Raw genomic sequence first — 20,836 nt, 5'->3', positions numbered from 1 at the left:
CTGTTCAGTAGCTCAGTGCTGCTTAAAAGCATCTGAATGTTCGTTCACAGCATTCCCACTATTTAACCTGAATGTTTTAACGTACATCGAAAAACTGTCCACAAGACCAAGCAAGGAAAGGAAACAGGAATTTTCTATTGCTTTCCAACCATCAATCTGCTTCAATTCCTAATCACTATGTATAAATCTCAAAAAAAAAAAAAAAAAATGAAAAATATAACAGTCGCATGTACTGCTTTTATTTATCTAACGTGTAAAATGCATTTTAGAACAGTGCACGTAGAATGTGCACTACTTTAAAAGCATGAGAGCTTGGGGCATTGAGTCACGTATATGAAAAAGAATATGAATATTCCAGACCTTGAACATGCACTTTCAAATTGGGTACCTATAGCAGTCATGTAAGAGGAGATACAATGGAGGAAGGTAAAAACCGAAATACTTAGTTGGTGTCTCGTCAGAGTTGTTCAAAAACAGTTTGGAGAATAGCTGGGATCTACTTAATTCTTAATTCATATATGGTTTTTGTAATCTTTTAAAAAAGAAATATCTGATATAAACATATTTAATTATGCTAAACTATTTTGAAAAATACATATATCATTTATATCGGGTCCATTGATCATCAGATATTAATCTCAGCAGAGGGATGAGCAATATTGAACCGCACTGTCTCCATGGCGACTCATATCAGACTATCTAACACACAGGATAGATAGGCTTACCCTCGAACACTCGTTTAATTCAGATATTTAATGATTTTGAACGTTAAAGCGAATTAAGCTTATGCAATCTTTGTAACTTTTCCAATAATATTACACATGATTTTTTCACTCTTCCTCTAAACGCAATCCTAGCATTGTAAAACAAAATAAAGTGTTTTTTTAACTTCACATTTAATTAACATTCATGTACATTTGTAAAAGTGGGTAGATTAACATTGTTCAGTTTAATCTACAAACCATGATTATAGACAAGTACAGTTTAAATTCAACTTCGAAATCGTGTCATTTTCGCAATCATGGCTGACATATTGGAAATCGGGTTCCGAGAGCGTCTTCTCATCAATATTTGGAGGTTATCGAAAAAATACAAAGTATCACTGGTGACGTCTTTCCTCGGGCTGCTTGTCTTCATCATAGGGTTTGCTACACCGCATTGGGCATTTCTTGATGGGACACAAATAAAAGTTAGTGTCGGGCTGTGGGAAGCTTGCTATGATGGATATGATGGATACTGCGACTATATAGGAATTGTCGGAGGTGAGTCCCATACATTGACAGTGGCCGGCAAATGGATGATGCATGGCTGATCATGGTAGTATTCAATTATTTTAATCACAGCAGTTCATAGGCTGGTTAATATGAATTATATTATTAAATATTAAATATGTTATTAAATATTAAATATACTGATATAATCTTATCTCTTTTTATCCACCAAACCCTCCTTTCTATTTGCTCTTCAAATAGCACGTGCTAATTTATATGTCATGTAGGCCTATAAAGGCATATATTCTATGAGCATCTAATATATATATATATATATATATATATATATATATATATATATACACTTTTATTTATGATCTTAAGCATTTATAATTTTATAATTTCAGGCTGGCTTGCTGTAACACGAACATTGGAGTGTATAGGATTCATATTTATCCTAAAAGCTCTGATAGTGTCTCTGGTGTATGTTTGTGTGCCACGGTTCGATACGCCTGGCATTTTGTACACACAAGCCGGACTTCACTTTGTGGCAGGTACGTAAAAAATGTTGTAGTCTTATATTTTTGTGCTTTAAGTAAACTGGTTAAGTTAAGGATTATGGCAGAAAAAAATTACAGTGCGAATGAAACGGGGTAATTGCCATTATTCCCTAGAATAAGTGAAAAGTTCTATTCTTGTTCGTTAAAAAAGTTTCTCGAGTGTAAAATGATGGTATTCTGAATCTTTGCGTGTATTAGCAATGTTTAAGAAATTATGTGTTTGAAGACCAAACAACTTTCTTTTTGTTCGGCAGATTTTTTTCATTAATTTCAGCGCTGCTTGTCCTAGTTGGTGACATCATTTTCGGAGTATACGTAGCGCAGGATGGTTACGTGATATCGTGGTCCCTGGTTTTGACCATTCTAATGATAATTCTTGAAATAACGAGTGGAATACTAGTGGTCCTACATAGCCGCTGACAAATTATAGCAGTTTCATTCAAACAATGCAAGGACATCTTGATCTAGCGAACCAGATCGATAAGGTAAAATTACCGAAAAATTGAGAACCATTTTCAAAGGACAAGCAAATTTGAAAGAGAATTGCACAGCTCGCTTATTCAATTCGACTTTGTTTTAATACGGCTATCAGATGTGACGGTATCGCCAATGTACCTTACCTTCTACCGGGACCACAGAGAGAATTTTTCACTAGATTTTCACAGACATTTCTCTGGCTAATTCTGTGGACATTTAAATTGTAACCAGCGAAATTGTGACCTGCCGAGGCCGCTCTCCCCTTCCACTTTGAGCCCAGAGATCCGTTTTTATTTTGGTCAACAATTTAGACCCATGTGGGCAAAAGGGCAATGTCAGTGTAATGTTACATGATTTTACTTTTTGTATAGAAAAAATAAATGAATATTTATGTAAGAAACAAAGTGCTCCCCCACTTTCTTGATATGTTGGGCACGCTAGCGAATCAAATGTACAGTACGAAGAAAAGGTTTCTATTTTTTGGTATTTTTGAAAAAGGGAAAGGGATGTGCAACAAACAACATAAGTTAAAGGAGCTGTTATATTTTCAAAAAAAAAAAAAAAAAAAAAAAAAAAAAAAAAAAGGGGGGGGGGGGAGGAAAGGAAGAAGACACTGAAAAATTTGAGATCAAATCCGACCGTCATCGTAAAGTTTTAAAACACGTATGTTTAACAAACACAACGCAAAAATGCGACTAATCATTAAAGGTAACATGACTCACCAGTCTGTTCTCGATAAGCCGAGCGTATATCAACTTTAACAGAAATCAACCTGTCCTTTGGGCCATACCAAAATCAAACTTACAGTTTTTGGCAAGAAAGATTTGGTATAATGACACACCATGGTTGTCAAACTCATTGGTCACACTAACTAAAATGGTCAACTGACGCGTCCGAACTGTCAAGGCCCTATCCCATGCGTGACGATATAGGAATGCATAATTAGCCGACTTCATATCAACATTTGATCTCACACACAGCCTGCCCTGAGGAAGACCTGCCCACGGTTCTGTAATCAGGTCCATCTAACTGATATATATATATATATATAGAAAGGAACGCCAGTGGTGTAATTGTCGGATAGACCAGGGCGGTGACACACTTTCACACTTTCTCAAAATGCCTGGCGTTGGTTTCAAAGCACGTCTGTTAATTCATTTTTTGAGGCTATCCAAGGAGTACAAGGCATCCCTGATAACGTCTCCGATCGCGCTGCTTTTATTTGTGATCGGTTTTGCCACGCCATACTGGGTGGCAGGGAGTTACAAGGTGGTTGTCGACATTGAGGTTAATTCTGGTCTCTGGGAAAAATGTCTGGCGGGGAATTGCTTCGCCCCTTCCAACGAAGGTTGGTATTGAGAGTGTGAGAGCTTTATGAATGATGAATTTTATTATCAGTATTAGATTTCTGACTGCAAAACGTTAATGCTTTGTAGATAAAGACAGTGCCACTACTCCTTTCCACGAAGAACATACATGCATTTATATTTAGTATGTATCTTATTGAGTAGTTGTATTCATAAGTTATTGTTTTAATTTTACGGTTTTGAGAACTGGACAAAATATGATGACTCGCATGCCCATGAGGCCAGGTGATTTGTTCATTTCTAATATGTCACTTTAATTAATAAAATCCTCCATATTTACGAGTGAAAATTTGAGACAATTATCTGTGGCTTATGATCACAGGAACGTAACATTATGTCTCCTTGTATCTGTTGATATTCCCATTGATAATTGATTTAAATCGAAACTGTTTGTTTTAGATTGGCTTGATGCATCTCGTGCCATGGCATGTTTAGGGTTATTATGTGCCATAATCACTGTGGTCCTTGCAGCTCTCTATGTGTGTATATCACGATTTGATAAACCAGCCGTCCCATTCGCACAAGGCGCTCTCCATTTGGCTGCGGGTAAAATATGATTTATCTTATGGGTCAATGCGTTGGATCACAGTTTACGTTTAAAGTTGGAATTAACTTAACAAATCGAAATTAAAATGCCATGGAAATTGTTTATTTTTCAAAATCAAATACATCGTGATACTTGGTGTCGAACGTAACATTTCACTGTTCAAGGTTTAGTAAGTTTTTTTTAGTCAAATGTAAATTATGGTTTCAGCAAGACCTTATACATTCCAAAACCACATGTATATAAACACATTTGTCTACATGTATCCTTTCCCTCTAATTTCATCTCTGAGATTTTCTGCACTTGGTTGAATAAGTACGTTTTAAGAGTGAACTTAACAACCCGTCTTTTCGTCATAACAGATCTATACACGTACTGTGGAACAACGCGGCTCCTGTACTTATCGCAGGCATCTACAATACTGGTGCATTTTTAAATTATAGCTGTCCAGTTTTACGATTTAGTCAGTTGTAAACTCTGTAAACTGCTAGCAAAAGCTACAAAAATTGACACTCATGATGCCCTACATCATGTAAATCATCGATTTTCTTTCGCCTATTTTTATTGAATCCGTCTTTTTTTTTAAATTTCAGCACTCTTCGTCCTGATCGGGGACATCGTATTTGCCGTGCACGCAGTGGACAAAGATATTATGATATCGTGGTCCATCATCTTAACAATGCTAATGATTGTTCTAGAGATAGTCAGTGGCATTCTTGTCATTCTTCATGCCCGTAAAAGTGACAGCGGACTACCAAGCCTCCCATAATTTGCAATTCCACCGCTACCTGCATTGCTCAAATATTATAGATTATGTAACTTCAGATATTCTATATGTGTTGGAGTCGAGTCAAGTGAAGTCCATATAGTGCTGTTATTAAAGTGTTGTTATACCCGTATATCACATGTTTGAAGTCGAGTATTACATAAGCTTTTTATTTGAAATGGATTCCTGAAGGCTTACCACAAGATCGTTTGCGTGTCAAATATGTCATAGTCGTACCCGAGAACCATGTGAAAAATAATTATAGAAGAATAAAGCTAGAGCGGTTACATGTATACTAGTATGCTTCGCTAAATAACATTTTTTGCAATAAATTTGTGTATATACATATGTTCTAATAAAGTGTAGAGACCAAACGTAAACTCAGTGTTATATACAGCTGGTCGAAACACGCGACACAATAAATGTCACAATTTGTACATTGAAACTTATTCTTTTTCAATAAACCACAAAGATGTAATATTGAGAGTTTTGTAGCAGGTTTTCTCTGAAAAATAAATAAATAAATAAATAAATAAATAAATAAATAAATAAAATAAAAACCGCCATGCAATGGCTCTGCCTCATCGGAACTCCCGATACCCTCCCAGATAGTGCGGTTAGTGCCTGAACAAACTGGGGGAAATGCTTAATTTTTTCTCACCCTAGTTAGTCGGATGGTGGAGTCGAAAGTTATTTTTTCAATTTTTTTAAATCATAGATCTAATAGATTTAATAAACGAATCAGATAAAAGATCTTATAGAACAATATCGAAACACACTGCAATATCGCCTACACTAATTAGCCATCAATAACATCTTTTACAACATTTTTGCATTTTTTGTATTTTCAGTTTCTTGTAAACACCGTTGAAAAGCAATCCTTCATAGCTAAGAAGTAAACGATAGGACTTAATACTGAGCTATTGTGATGCCCTTTCCCGTTACGATACGCTAGAATTCAGTAGGCCCTGGTACAAAATATATATACAGGCAGGCATAAAACGTATGAAGTGTTCAAGCTTATATAGAGGAATCTATAGATAGACCATGAACACAGATTTTCACATATCTTCAAAAATTCAGCAAGTTCCGAACACTCCAGAACTGGGTTGGCCTTCTTAAAGTGCCTGCATACTGAGCATAGAGTAGGCCTACACAGGTACTATATATTGTATACCAGTGGCAGATTTCGGTTGTGCTGACCCTCCCCCCCTCTTTGATTTCTTAAAATAATCACACCAATGGTCCCTTCTTGAAATTAGAATTTTGAATAGCTGAATCATAATTCTAAGCCGAACCAAATGGCACCGTTCGCCTTCTAAAATGCCAAAAATTTTCAAGGCCCTTAAGCAGGCCCCAAACCCCGTGCCGGGAGGGGAGGGTCGGCTTCGCATTAGTGGATCCACCTTCAAATAATCCTGGATCCGCCCTGGTAGGCCTATACTGAGCACAAAAAAGTACACTTGTAATTTCGCAAAGTTAGTAGGCCTACATAAAAGGCAACGTAAGGCAAAAAGACAATGCAACCATAGGCCTACTAGTACATGATGTTATTGATTTGGAGAGGGAAGGCGGGGGAGTGCGCCATTGTAAGCCCATCTCTTATTTACTTGGATGAAAAAAAAGGACGCATGATAGCATATCCCAGAAACAAATTTACCAATCGATATGGATATCCTTTTATTTCTCTTAGGTACATACAAATGATGATCAGTATCGACTTCTTCGTTAAAGTGGTCTCAAAAATTGACTCAGCGAAACCGTGTAAATATTACAGCAGTTTTTCGGATTTTTGTTCTTAAAATTGTTAACCACTCGAAGCACTATAAGTTGTAGCACTAGCGCGGTTACACGTATATACATGTAATAATAATAAATAAAATTTAATATAATCCACTTGTATTTTATTTATTAAACCTGTCTGTAAAGGAATAGTTACTACCATAAAACCACAGTGAAAACACAGTGAAAACTCAAGTATCCCAATAATGACGCTTCGAACAATATTCGATTGGACAGGTAACACTGGTATTTGCTCTCGTGTACTACGTTAATTTACCAGCCATGGGATAAGACAGTAACAACCTACATTGTGTAGTTGCACTACGCTACCACCATTTTTGTGACATACATGTACAATACCGTAATAATTATGTCTCGTCTGCACCTTGTGTCGTTACTACGTAGTACTCACTAAAGAATGATCTACCTGTATTGTTCAGTGTGTGTTGTTGTACCTGTTCGCATGAAACCGGAAGTTCTAAGCAACCAATCAAAATAGATATAACGTTTTGCAGACGATATGTAACGTCATGTGTCATTGGACAGTTTGTTAAAACTCGCGAATTTTAAACATATCTCATATCGGGAAAAGTTTTGCCTGTAAATCGTCACCCGGTTGGTGAAAGTTCAGAAGTTTGGTGGTGGTACCTGTTGCAGAAGGTAAGGTGCTTGTTCGTAAAACCTCCCTGACAGATGCTCGTTAATTTTACTGTTGTATTTGGGGGATAAAATCTGTGGCTGGTTGTAGTTATTTTACTTCGTTTTGCTTTGTAAATTTATCATGTCTTATATTTTTGTATTAGGTCGATTGCATTTTTAGTAAAGGGGAAATGTGGGTGTTTATCGTCCAGGCATTCAAAAGTGTAAACGCGAGCAGAATGATGCACTTGAAGACGAGAGGGACCCCAACCTCACACACACTATAAAATCTATAAAGTAATAATCTACCTGATCACACACACACACACACACACACACACACACACACACACACACACAGAGTAGAGCTGAATTTAAGAAACTTGCCTTAGTAATTTAGTAATTGGCATGTTGACTAAACAGACATACACACAAGTAGACACATGCATTTACAGTAGATTCCTTGTGGTGAAACGAAAGATGCTGTCACTTAATTGGTGCTGTTAATATAAAAGCTAATTTAGTGATCTGTAATAATAATTGTGCAATGTTCTTTCATGATCACAGTGCTCCTTGAGCAAGCTTGGCTTATTTACTGGTATTAGAATTCTTCTGGCACTTTATAATACTAACTTCATACTTTATTTATAGTACATGCTACCCATCATTTGCTAATTTAAGCTGATATTAGAGACTCAGCTTTGACACTCTGGGACAGATTTTTTTAAAGCTTAGAACTGTTATATTTGAAAAGAAAATTCTTTCAGGTACCATAATCAGACATGTCGGACAACATTAATGTTGCTGTGAGAGTCAGGCCACTGATTCAAAGGTTAGTCTGTGTGACTTGATGTATAGTATATCAGTCATGGGGAAACTGCCAGTTCTAACCAGTCATGACTCAAAAAAGCCAAAGGACTGGAAGATTTTTGTTAATCCAGGTCCTCTGGACTGGCAACGCTTGTGTAAAAAAAAATAAATAAATCATATGCAAATATTGACTAACGTAAATAAAATACTATACTTAGTTCGGATCAGCACAGATGGTAAGGACCTGCAGATTTCTTGTAGTGCATGTCCTCTGGACTTCAGTATCTCCAGTTTCTCCCATGTCTGGTGCATTTACAAACTATTTGCAATGTGGGCTATTTTATATGGATAAAATCTCTTGCATCATTTGGCAAATGACTGTTTTCACTCTTGTCAAAACTCCAGTTATTTGACAGGCAAGTTATATACTTCTTGATTACATGTTATTCTTGTTACAGCACCTCATTATTCATTTGATTGATTTTAACCTTTATAGATATTTATTTCTTTTTCTGTACTAGAGAGCAGACTAGTGGCCAGAAGATTAGCTGGTTGGTGAGAGACAATACTGTGACTCAGCTTGAGAATGACAAACAAGTCGGAACAAGTTATGTGTTTGGTAGGTACACCACGATTTTAATATATAAGCTAAAAATGAAAGAATATTCAGAAAAGAATAGTAATTTAATATTGGAATTTGTAAAAGGTAGTCATAAGATTGTTTTTATGGAAGTAACAATGCGCACTTGGCAGATATAGATATTAGTTTTCAGAAAAGTAAGGTTTTATGAAAAAAACTGACTTTGCTGTATTGTATTAAAAAATTAAAATAATATGGCTCAGCCTCAGGTATGTTTCATTTAGGTAACACACTTATGAATTATTATGAAGTAGGGATATGCATTTGATTTTAATAGATGTTCACTACACTAAGGAAATTTGTTATAATTAGTAGAACCATACATTGTTTTGCAGATCATGTATTTGACCAGCATGAAACAAACATGGATATTTATGACCAAGTTGCTATGGGAATTGTTGAAGAATCTATGAAGGGATTCAATGGTAAGCTTATGTGTGAGTTATTCTCTCCAGCTATGAACTGGTCACAAAATTACAATATCATTATTGGGTTGCTATAAAATAGCTTTAAGTATCATTGTTAACTTAATGGCAAATGCATTGTTCATTTTAACCCATTTTTAAAATAAAATAGATCTGGAGGCAATAAAAATGTAGAAAACGTTGCTGCTTTGATGATTTTTCTATCCTCATTTTTTACAGGGACAATTTTTGCATATGGTCAGACATCATCTGGGAAAACTCATACAATGATGGGAGACAAGCTCAATCAAGGAATTATTCCATTGGCAATGAATGCCATATTTGAGGGCATAGAGGGTGTAAGTATTTTGACTTTTAAATTAGCTGTTTTCTAAAATTTTTCAATCTTTTCAAAATTTCATTGTTTTGGGTAAACCCTTGGAGATAACAGCATTGGTGAACAGTACCAGGAATATACATAAATTTTGGATTTTCAGTCTTCATTTTGATCATTTTTTGTTCATATTCTCTAAATGCAGTGAGAAACTACAAGCTACATTTTCAGGATTTTCAGTTTTTACAACTTTAACCAATGTGTTAGTATTTAAAGTGTGTTTTAGGCAGAGCAAATAAGGGTGATGCACATACAATCAGTAACCAGAGGCATGATAATATGTTTCAGACTCCAGAAAGAGAGTATCTTCTCCGAGTGTCTTATTTGGAAATTTACAATGAACAGCTTTGTGACCTTTTGAGTGATGAAAAGAAAAAACTTAAGATCCATCAGGATACTGTAAGTACTTTAGATACTTAACTATGTTAATTGTATTGCCAACTTATTGCTGTCCTGGATGGCTGTGCCAAGTGATGACAATTGCTATTAAATATGAGTCCCCTAATATTTTTAATAGTATTTTAGTGCCTTTTTCCTAAGCAGAAGTCTGCAGTCTTGGAGTGTAATGTAGTTCTTGCTGTTTTTATAGGAGAATCAGGTTTATGTAGCTAACTTGACAGAGGAGATGGTCACTAATGCAGACCAGATACTTCAGCTTATGAAGAAAGGAGCGGACAGAAGAAAGATTGGAGAAACCAACATGAATGAAAGAAGTTCACGCAGTCACACTATTTTCAGAATGGTGAGATCAGTGGCAATCAGTATAAGAAAATAGACTATAGAGCTTGAGGATTGAAAAATGATTATTATTAATATTTTCAAACAAAATTTTTTAGTTAAGCAAATTGTGTTAGCTGAGTCATCACCATTCATGATATTAATATGAAAAATATGTGTACAGATTTAGATTAAAACCATGTGGTTTGGTAAAAGTAAACATTAAATTTTAGGGACTAATCTTTAAGAATATCAATAAAAATTAGTACATTAATTTTTTATGATGATTATTTTTAGATCATTGAGAGTCGTGAAAGACAAGATGATTCAAGAAAATCTGTTGATGGGGCTGTAATGGTTTCTCATTTGGTGAATATCCATTATTTCATTTTCTGTAAATAAAAGTGAAATAGGATTTTTTTAAAGAAGAAAGCCAATTTTTTACACTAAACGATGTAGGAAGTACACAAGAAAGATCTCTTTTTAAGGTAGACACATTGCATATTAGTCTGGCAAAAATTACTTTTAATATTTTCTCAAATTTACTCTAATAATGAAGGGAGTTGACATTTTTCACACTGCTTTTTCCAGAATCTGGTTGATTTGGCTGGATCAGAAAGGGTCAGCCAGACTGGGGCTACTGGAGTACGCTTCCAGGAGGGCTGTGCCATCAATTCAAGCCTTTTCCAACTGAGTCAAGTTATCTATAATCTCAGTGAAGGAAAATCGTATGTGTCATTCATATTAGATTATTTCATTTTTATGTACAGACACAGATGTGTCTGTACATATAGCCATCATCTGCGTCTGTCGTCGTCGCCGTCGGTGCCGTCGTCGCCGTCGTGCACTTTTACCGATAACACGATAAGTGGAAAACTGTTTTTGCTTTTGGCTTGAAACTTACAGAACTGATGAATATTCATAATATGCAGGTCAAGTTCGAAAATCAGCATGATCGGGTCATTTTTAGGGAAGTTACGCTGTTTTTTCCCTTTTTTCAGCATATATGCAACACCGATAACACGATAAGTGGAAAACCGTTTTACCTTTTGGCTTGAAACTTATGGAACTGATGAATATTCATAATACGCAGGTCAAGTTCGAAAATCAGCATGATCGGGTCATTTTTAGGGAAGTTACACTGTTTTTTCACTTTTTTCAGCATTTTTGTAACACTGATAACACGATAAGTGAAATATCGTTTTACCCTTTGGCTTGAAACTTACAGAACTGATGAATATTCATAATACGCAGGTCAAGTTCGAAAATCAGCACGATCGGGTCACTCATAGGGTAATTATGCTGTTTTTTTCACTTTTTTCAGTATATATGCAACACTGATAACACAATATAAGAAAAACAGATTGGCCAATTGTCATTATACTCACAGGAGGGGCCAATCTTACTAAAACGCAGGTTGAGTTTGAAAATCAGCATAATCAGTCCATTATTTTAGAAGTTATGCTGTTTTTTCACATTTCCTCACATTCAATTCTTAGGCATGTTAACAGTTTCATTATTGAACTAATAAGATACGTAAATGTGTTTGTTTGGCATTTCCTGCATCTTTACAACATTGTTAGTTGATTTTGTAAAAATGATGGTAAACTTGTTATCATGTATTGTGTAATAAAGTGTCAAAAATGGAAATAAACTCATATCATTGCAGTTTGTCAGATGCATTCATCCACTATGTTCAGAATCTCAGAATGGAGGAAGTTGGACATTTAACATTGTTCTATTGACACTTTTCCCATCTCATCAATTTTCTTCATTGGTCATATAAAAATGGCAGTAAACTGTTTATTTTGTTTTATGTTAAAAAGTGTTAAAAATGGAAATAAACCCATTTCAGAACAGTGCTGTCTTGTTTACATTTTGGCATTTTCAATATGTGACTTTGAAGTTCCATGGGCCTGAAGACTTTTGCTAGTCACATTTTCTGAATAACCATGATACTAATATTTTATAATTGAAAATTGATGGTCATTATGCTGTTAAACATTATGTAATGTTGCATCAAAATTTGAAGAAACCCCTATTTTGGGCACTACTCCCATGATGACCATTTAAGGAAAATCATGTCAATTGCTGTTCTCAAACTTACAGGAAAGAAACATGGGTCTAAAATACAGCTTTAGTAGGCAATGCAGTGTGTTTGGTAAATTTTTCTGGCAATTAAACAGTTTTTTGTGAAAATTTAATTTTTCACATATTGGCATTTCCAAGGTGTGACTTAGAACCTCCACGGGCTTGAAGGCCCAAGCTAGTCGCATTTTCTGAAAATCCATGACACTTATATTTTATTATTAAAAATTGATGGTCATTATGCTGTTAAGCATTATGTAATGTTGCATCAAAATAGAAGAAAACACAATTTTTGGTGCTGCTGCCTTGATGACCATTATGGGAAAACCGTGTTACTTATGACTGTCAAACTTTAAAAAAAGAAACACAGGACTAAAATGCAGCCTGAGTTAGAAAAGCAGTCTAATTGGCTTCTTTTTCTGGAAGTTATACATTTTAGTGTAATATTCATTTCTTTTTAGCATATTCATTGTGGGACTCGGAGCTCCCATGGACATGAAGCCAAATGGTAATCATATTTTCTACATGTCCATCCTATTTATAGTCAATAAACAAAAATTGGTGATAATTATTCTCTAATTTATTATGTAATGTTACATCAAAATTGACAACAACTGCTACTGCAAACATTATGAAAAGAAAACTGTCCTCATTATTATAATTTAAACTTACAAGTACGATTTTTAGGATTGGCCTTCAGCTCATATGAGAAAACCACCTCTATTGGATTATCATTTTTATTGTATTTATGCATTTCTTGTGAAATTTTCATTTTTCTCATTCTGGCACTTTCTAAGTATAAACTTGAACTCTGATGGGCCTGAAGCCTTATGCTTTTACTTTCGTCTGTGTTACCTGTTAGTTGATGTTGACTGTGCAGTTAAACATAATGTATTATTGCATCAGGATTGGTAGTCTCCTATTTTGGGCATTATGGTTTTGTGCTTTTCTTAAGGTGTGACTTATGGGCCTGAAGACCTTTGAGTGGGTCAGTCTGTAAATTACCCTTGGGTATCACTAGATTAATTTCAGAGTTATAAAGTCATTTGCCTTAATAGGCCATTAAATGAGATTACGTAAAGCACACTTGTTGATATTTCCCTGTAAACTCCCAAAGGCAAAGCTCTCTGCTAGATTAATAATAAGGAAGCAGTGATAATTATGCATGTAAATTTTGTTTAATATTGCAAATAAGTTTTAAATATATATATACACAGGCATATATATATATATATATATATATATATATATATATATATATATATATATATATATATATATATATATATATATATATATATATATATATATATCAAACTGGAAGATTAAAAGTTTGAATAGCATCTTCATTGGAATAATATTTACCTCAAGCTCTGCCAAGGAGGTTACATTTTCACCCCTGTTTGTCTGTCATCCACATAACACAAAAAGTTATGGACCGATTTTGCAGGAATTTTCAGGAACTGTCGGAAGTTGGCCAAAGAGGACAATGATTAATTTTTGGTGGTGGACCGGATCAATATTCAAACAATTATCAATAATAATCAACAATTGCTGCCTTGGCAGAGGTCTGCACTCTCAAAGTGCTTTTCTAGTTTTGTTGTTTTCCTTTATAATTTTTTCTCAAACACTTGCATTTGTGACTTTTAACTCTCATCTGCCTGGGGCTCTGCACATTTTCTGTATTTCTACATAAGCAGTTGTGTTGTTTTTTATGTCTTTAAACATTATGTAATATTATTTTATGCACTGCCACTGTCATCATTTTTCAAATATTGAGACTTTCATAATGTGAATTTGAACTCTCATGTTCCTGAAACTGTAATATTATTGAAGGGGTGGATTGAGACCATCTTCTGGGTCTTCCGGAAGACAGTCAGGTTATTAAGTTTATATTGACTGGTATCTATTTTTTTCTGTTGGAAGACCTTCAAAATGGAGGATGGATCAACATAGATACTTTGGAATACTGTCAGAAAATATCTCTGGGTCTGCTCCTGTTATTGACCATGTTACTTGTTGTGCAAGATTAAAATTCAGTGTTGACTGACAGTGCTATTATAAGCATTATTTATTATTGCATCAAAATTGACAAAATGACCTTTTTTGCATCTTTATTTTCTGTTTTTTGTCTGTACATTTGACAGCTTTGCTGCCTTGTTATAACCTTTTAACATTTACTTGTTATATGAAGTGTGGAGTGGAAGAGCATTTATGTGCTTTAACTCCTAAAGGAGTTGCAACCTTTTATTTTGCCACAAAAATAAAATACTTTGTCAGCTTAGTACAGTAAATGAAAATACCCTAGATAAAGATTGAACTGTATTCCACACTAACAACATGGCTATAACTTGCTGATAATGATTTTTTTCCAGTTTTATTGGCTTTAGAGATTCTAAGCTGACAAGAATTCTTCAAAATTCACTGGGTGGAAATTCCAAAACTGCAATCATTTGTACTGTTACCCCAGCCTCTGTGGAGGAGACCCATTCCACATTGAAGGTAAGGCACCATACTGACTTACAGGGTTGACTAATATAAACTTAACATTATCAGTAATGGTATAAGTAATCTTTAGTATTTAACGTATACTGTTTGATATGTTGTTAAGGTTTTTAAGGGTAAGTCAGTTAAACCTGGAAAATATCTTGCTAAAGGGTCTGTTTTAAAAAGAAAAAATTGGTTAATTTCAGTTTATAACTGGTTAATTCAAGCTGCTTCCTTTTTCAGTTTGCTTCCAGAGCTAAGAATATAAAGAACAAGCCACAGGTTAATGAAGTTGTGTCTGAGGCAGCTCTGCTAAAAAGATACAAGACAGAACTGGATAATCTAAAAAAGAAAATTGAAATGGTAAGAAAAAAATAGTTTGAATGTTCATTGACATAAAAATTGAAAGTGATTATATTGTCAACTTATCCATTTTTGAATATATATCTTTTGTCCAAAATTAAGTCTCATAAGGTAAATTTTGGTTCATTTAACTATTTTAGGCTGCTAACTTACTATGAAATGTGTTTTTGCTGCCCATCTTTAGTTTTTTTTGTTTGCACATTAAAATAAAAAAGCACCTACCAAATGTGTGCGAGTCCGTGATGCTTGAATGAAAGCAGGTATTTATCTTTAGCTTAATGCGGTTGTTATTTTCGAGATGGGGAACACGGAGGTCCAGCTTGAGAATGAGGAGCTCCAGAGACGTCTGGAAGAGAAAGAACAGTTACAAAAAGAACAGCAGGACAAGATAGATATACTGCAGAAGATGGTGTGCGTTTCCAGCAGAACAACAGATGGTGATACCGCACCAAAAAAGGTATTCAAGCAACATGCATTTTATTAGTCTTAAACTTTTCACATCAGTATTGTAGTGCTAGGAATTTTATTGCACTTACATTGGTAATAACCAGGGCATATGACTTTATAACCACCAGTCACAGCCTACCACCATCATAGAGTTAAGAGCTGTGCTGATGGAAGAATGGAGAAGGAAGACTCATAAAACCAAAGACATAATAAAACTTAATTTTCTTTTATTGACTAGTATATATAAGAAATGCGTGCTCACATATTTATTTATGACCATGTTTAGAGAAAGTTGAGGAGAGAAACCTGGTGCCCTGGGAAGATGACCTCCAGGAAATCAGTTGGCAGCTTTTCAGGCTTGTCCCCGCTGAGGAATATGTCATTATCGTCCTTCTCCCCTTTGATGGAGATACCAGAGCAAAAGAAAAAACAGGAATTGGAAAATTGTAAGCACAGTTGAAAGATGTGTGTATAATGTTCTGTAATTAAGCACTCTTGAAAGTATAGTGGGAATATATTAAGTGTATGGTTTTTATAATTCTGTAATTACTTAATGTGTTGAAGCTGAGTGGGAGAAGTGTACTCTTATATTTCAGCATTTGTTGACTTTCCAAATGACAGGCAAATGACCGAGGAAAAGGAAGTAATAAGGAAAACTTGTGATTGTCAGGTATGTGTTCTTAAACCCAATTTGATACAAATGTTTTTCATTTCTTTGATATGGGCTTTGATTTGATTTGATTTGATTTGATTATATAAAATTGCAATATTTATGTTGAGAAAGAAACTGCTCTTGCCTTTTTTCTTGTATTATTATCAAATTGCTATCAGAACTTTTGTTTTGATTTTTTAAAAATTCCATCCGTGGCTATAGGCTGAATTATGTTCTTATTGTGTAAGAGGACTTGGATTTATTTGAAAAAAAAAATAATAATGGTCTATACATTCAGTTGTGTACCTAGTGGATCGTCTGTTATTGATCATTATTGTTGCTATCATCATATGGCTTTGAAGTGAAACTAATGAGTTGCCTTTTAATTGGAAATAGACTGATTTTCTCCGTGACCAGTTGGAGGAAGTGATGACTCTTTGTGAACAGCTGCAGACAGAAAAAGCACGTAAAGATGAACAGCTAGACTCTATCAGCCAGGCTGTGTGCACATTGTAGGTTTGCTGCACCCTCATTGTTTTGCACAGTATGGTTATAGATTTTTAAAAATGACATAATCTACTTTTCAGTAGTTGCAAATTTTAATTGTCACCACTATTTCAAAATAAGGTATTTAGTTTTACTTCTTCTTTTGAAAAAAATCTTAAATAAACAATCATCGTATGCATTCCTATGTTCTAGACTTTTTTGTAGTTGTTTAAGTTTTGTGTGGCATGAATTTTATTTCTTTTTCTTTTTATGTAGAGAAGCTCACAACATGGAGCTTGAAGATACCATTAAACAGCTGAGAGGTGATTTGAGAGACAAAGATAGTGAGTTGAGGGAATTGCAAGAGTTTACCAAGATGGAAGCAGAGATTAGAGAAAATTCTACCAGTCCTAAACATGAGCAAGTGGTAAGATAAATATGGCGTCATATGGTGTAATTTATAAAATTCCTGTTAGGCAGCTATTACATCCAGCTTTATTTTATTTACTCAAAGAATTATATTATACATCTAGACATTTGTGATCAGACTCACTCTGTCCATTCAGTTTGTTTGTATAATGATGGCAGAATAAGCAGTAATTGAAATGTCACTGATCTCTATTTTTGTTTTCACAGGATCAGTTAAAACACAAGATTAGGCAGCTCGAACAGTTGGTGAAAGTTACCGAATTGAACAGTCAAGAACTGGAGGTAGGATATTTGGATAGAAATTATTGTATTAGCCTTAATTCGTGATTACTTTATATGACTAATATTTCTCATGTTTCTGCATCACCCTTTTCAATATTCAGGTTTAACACTGTTTTCCTCCCTCAGTCTTTCAAGGTCAACTTCTTTTGTTTGTAAGAGGACCCTTAATTCACAAAATTTGTACTGGTGCTTCTGATAAATATATATTGTGATCAAATACGATTGAACAGAAATTATAGCTTTGTATTACACCAACCTTTAAAATTTATAAAAACTAACATGACCCAGTACAAAAAATAGCCTCTTTATAATATTCTTTCATTTAACTAAAGATGTATCTCAATATTAAAACATTTTATTTTTGAAGAATTTTCAAAACACTTATCAGACTTTACAAAAAAAAACAAAAAACAGAAAATGATAGGTTATTGGACGAAGAGTTAATCTGAATATATCAGAGTTCACTTGGTTGAAGACTTGGTTGAAGACTGCTGTCAGCCATGGCTTGTACTCTGACCCTTTCAAATATCACACTGCTCTAGAGATCAATTATTAGTTTTTCAAGGTCTTCCCTAGTTTGTATCAGCTTTTGGGATTTTGCATCAAGCTCTCTGATTATCACTAGAAATTCTTTTATTATTATTATTATTATTATTATTATTATTATTGGGACAGCTAGTGTTGCTTCATTACCATACTTCATTTGGAATGACATTTAAATTTGCTTTTCACAGGACAATGGCAAGTATAAAAGTGAAATAGAGGAGCTTAAACAGAAGTTGGTAGCCAAAGAAAATGAACTACAGCAAGCTTATGAACAGCATGAGACTTTAAAGATTAGTAGCAGTGATGATATGGTATGAAACTTAGGAATTTTTTTTCTCAAATTTTAGTGTCTGCATTTATGCTTTTTGAAATTCTGATTTAATACTGATTGTCTGGTTGTTATTCAGTAAAAAAAGCTGGTATGAAATGAAAGTAAATAAATGAATTGCGAAGAAGTAAATAAAAAGTTAGATCATTTATAGATGGGTAATATACAAATAATCTCATCAATGTGAGTAAAACAAATGATATGATTGTAGACTACAGTAGGAATCAAAACAATATAGATGCTATCAAAATTGGTCAGAAATTGTAAAATAACACTATGAAAGTATTGAAAAAGGCAAGGCAGCAGATATACCATTTAAGGAAAATTGAAATGTTTTACCAGAAAGTTTTCCAGTTTAACAAACTTATACCTTGTTATAGAAAGTATTTTAAAGGGTAATTGATTCCAGCTACTGAATATTTGATATAATTATTGGCTAAATATAAACCTTTTAAACTTATTACAGGACAAGTTACAGATTAAAATTGTGGAGTTGGAGGCAAGTTTAGAGCACAATAATTCAGAACTGCAAACCCTGCAAGAGCAATATGATGTTCTGAAGGCCAAATCCCAGGACACTGACAATATGGTATGGGCACTTCTTTATTGTTGATTGATTTTAAAAGGACAGAAATACATGATCAGCCCAAAACACATCATTACATCAATGTGCTTTTGCTACCTTTGGCACAAGTCAAATAAGTCATACTTTCCCTCATTAAATTGATGTTCAATTCCATAAACCATTGTTCACACAGATGAATTTTGGCCAAAGAACAATTCTCCACTATATTTAGAGAAAAAAATTAAAGATTTCCGAGTCCTGTCACACAACCTAAGTGTTAAATCAATGTTTTCTATTTTGCCTTCCTGATTTTCTGCTAGAAGATCACTCTTAGCATCTTCAAAATAGTCCTCAGGAAATGGGTCATCACTACCAAGAATTGACTGTGACATCATATTAGTGTATTTTTAAAATACTCTTTAAGCTCAGTGTCCTTGGTTGCAATTATGTTCTTCATCTTGTCAATGTCTTCTTTATATTGTCCCTATTAGAATAGATTTAAGTTGCTTCACTACCTTACTGCATTTGGAATGATGTATTTGGTTTTCACAGGATGATGGCAAATATCAAAATGAAATAGAGGAGCTTAAACAGCTGTTGGTTGCCAAAGAAAATGAACTGCAGCAAGCTTATGAACAGCACGAGACTTTGAAGACCAGCAGCAGTGATGATGCGGTATGCAACTTAAGAGTACATTGTTTTCTCAAAATACGGTAATTCTCCAATCTATACGAACGATTTAAATTAATTATTTTTGGAAGATAATCATTTTGTTCGTAAGGCTTGAAATTCAGTCTGCTAAAAATTGCCACGCGTTCGTATCCATTGAAATACGGATGGAATACGGCTGTACCTGAAGTTATCTCCACTTACCTACATTGCTAAGTGTAAGCATTACTTTCAGATTAAATCACTGTGATCAGCTAAAAGCACAAACAAATTATTCTTGCGATATTGCAATGAATTAAAACAAACTAAACAAAAGTCGGGAATTCAAGTTAAAAAACAATTTCTTCATACTAAAGAGGTACATTTCTCCCAAGACAAGACAACATCGTTTTTCCCTGTTATGTTTTACCAAGACAGGACAACATCGTTTTTCCCAACTTCTGTCAAAAACAGACAAGAATATTTTCGTATCCAGTTGCATATTTTATTTATTGCGTGTTTACTTTTAATATGATTTCACATATAGAAAATTTGCAATATTAATAATGTCACACACCCCCATTAGGCCTACATAAATTTCTCCCGCCAAAACAAAATACTTGAAACTCCTCACAGTAGATATTACTGACGTTAATAGAGATTATACTTGATATAAAAAATAACATCAGCTCAATTCAAGTCTATTTATGAAAGTCTTTTACAGCATATTAATTTGCACCCAATCAATGTAAACTTAATTAGAAAAAATACAGAAAACTGCAGGCAAATTTGTATAAGGTCATACGGCACCTTTATTTTTCACAATCACTAATATCAGTAAGGTTTACCTAATAGTTGTTCATGAGACAAGGTCTTTAACAAGGAAAAACAAACAAACAAATAAACAAACAAAAAAAGTACATTAACTTTATCACAACTCAAATTAGAAAAATAAATACAATACAAGACAGAACTCCTCTTAAAAAATTAATTTCCTGATGACTACCAAAAACAAATGAAAAACTCGATCATTGACAATGGATTTCTCATACTCTTCTGTTGTGCGTGGGTTTCAAGTTTATAAATTTTACTAGAAACCACTTATCGGTGAAACACTGATGGTGGATGTTATGATCCAGTCGGCCGGCAGAAGTTAAGAAATGATAATAAACAGTAAGTAATTTATGCGTACTGATGCTGTCAA

At 34.2% G+C, this 20,836-nt stretch overlaps 2 protein-coding genes across 7 annotated transcripts in view; both read left to right on the top strand.

Moving 5' to 3' along the window:
- Positions 1–274: 274 nt before the first annotated feature.
- Positions 275–5,403, top strand: LOC112042731 (uncharacterized). 2 transcript variants are annotated; one of them, XM_087006585.1, is made up of 5 exons: positions 275–1,262; positions 1,619–1,765; positions 2,046–3,596; positions 4,015–4,161; positions 4,753–5,403. In XM_087006585.1, exons 1-3 carry the CDS (start codon positions 1,022–1,024, stop codon positions 2,189–2,191), a joined length of 534 nt encoding a protein of 177 aa, XP_086862711.1. In that variant the 5' UTR covers positions 275–1,021; the 3' UTR covers positions 2,192–3,596; positions 4,015–4,161; positions 4,753–5,403. The 2 variants fall into 2 exon arrangements, with proteins under 2 accessions (XP_086862711.1, XP_013397472.2); XM_013542018.2 differs by lacking the exons at positions 275–1,262; positions 1,619–1,765 and having other exon boundaries at positions 3,217–3,596.
- Positions 5,404–7,206: 1,803 nt separating this feature from the next.
- Positions 7,207–20,836, top strand: part of LOC106157787 (uncharacterized) — a 29,089-nt gene continuing 15,459 nt past the window's right edge. For all 5 annotated transcript variants that reach the window (XM_087004159.1, XM_087004160.1, XM_087004161.1 and 2 more), the window contains exons 1-20: positions 7,207–7,367; positions 8,114–8,178; positions 8,678–8,775; positions 9,132–9,221; positions 9,441–9,559; positions 9,883–9,993; positions 10,184–10,336; positions 10,609–10,680; positions 10,903–11,039; positions 14,775–14,901; positions 15,130–15,249; positions 15,548–15,706; positions 15,983–16,142; positions 16,293–16,366; positions 16,745–16,860; positions 17,111–17,261; positions 17,471–17,545; positions 18,280–18,402; positions 18,886–19,008; positions 19,537–19,659. In XM_087004159.1, coding sequence (XP_086860285.1) covers positions 8,129–8,178; positions 8,678–8,775; positions 9,132–9,221; positions 9,441–9,559; positions 9,883–9,993; positions 10,184–10,336; positions 10,609–10,680; positions 10,903–11,039; positions 14,775–14,901; positions 15,130–15,249; positions 15,548–15,706; positions 15,983–16,142; positions 16,293–16,366; positions 16,745–16,860; positions 17,111–17,261; positions 17,471–17,545; positions 18,280–18,402; positions 18,886–19,008; positions 19,537–19,659 — 2,181 coding nt within the window. In that variant the 5' untranslated portion in view covers positions 7,207–7,367; positions 8,114–8,128. The remainder of the gene's footprint in view (positions 7,368–8,113; positions 8,179–8,677; positions 8,776–9,131; positions 9,222–9,440; positions 9,560–9,882; positions 9,994–10,183; positions 10,337–10,608; positions 10,681–10,902; positions 11,040–14,774; positions 14,902–15,129; positions 15,250–15,547; positions 15,707–15,982; positions 16,143–16,292; positions 16,367–16,744; positions 16,861–17,110; positions 17,262–17,470; positions 17,546–18,279; positions 18,403–18,885; positions 19,009–19,536; positions 19,660–20,836) is intronic.

Source organism: Lingula anatina, chromosome 2 (genome assembly GCF_051362555.1).
Source record: "Lingula anatina isolate TDL-2025a chromosome 2, LinAna3.0, whole genome shotgun sequence".
Classification (NCBI taxonomy): Eukaryota; Metazoa; Brachiopoda; class Lingulata; order Lingulida; family Lingulidae; genus Lingula; species Lingula anatina.
Note: the sequence above shows the minus strand (reverse complement) of the source record. Positions and strands in the feature narration are given on the sequence as shown.

What these genes read in the sequence shown, in the direction of transcription:
- LOC112042731 (XM_013542018.2), top strand. Translation starts at nt 3,368, where the DNA reads ATGCCTGGCGTTGGTTTCAAAGCACGTCTGTTAATTCATTTTTTGAGG. An exon ending in CTTCGCCCCTTCCAACGAAG is followed by an intron (nt 3,597 to 4,014) that starts GTTGGTATTGAG and finishes TGTTTGTTTTAG; the next exon opens with ATTGGCTTGATGCATCTCGT. An exon ending in CGCTCTCCATTTGGCTGCGG is followed by an intron (nt 4,162 to 4,752) that starts GTAAAATATGAT and finishes TTTAAATTTCAG; the next exon opens with CACTCTTCGTCCTGATCGGG.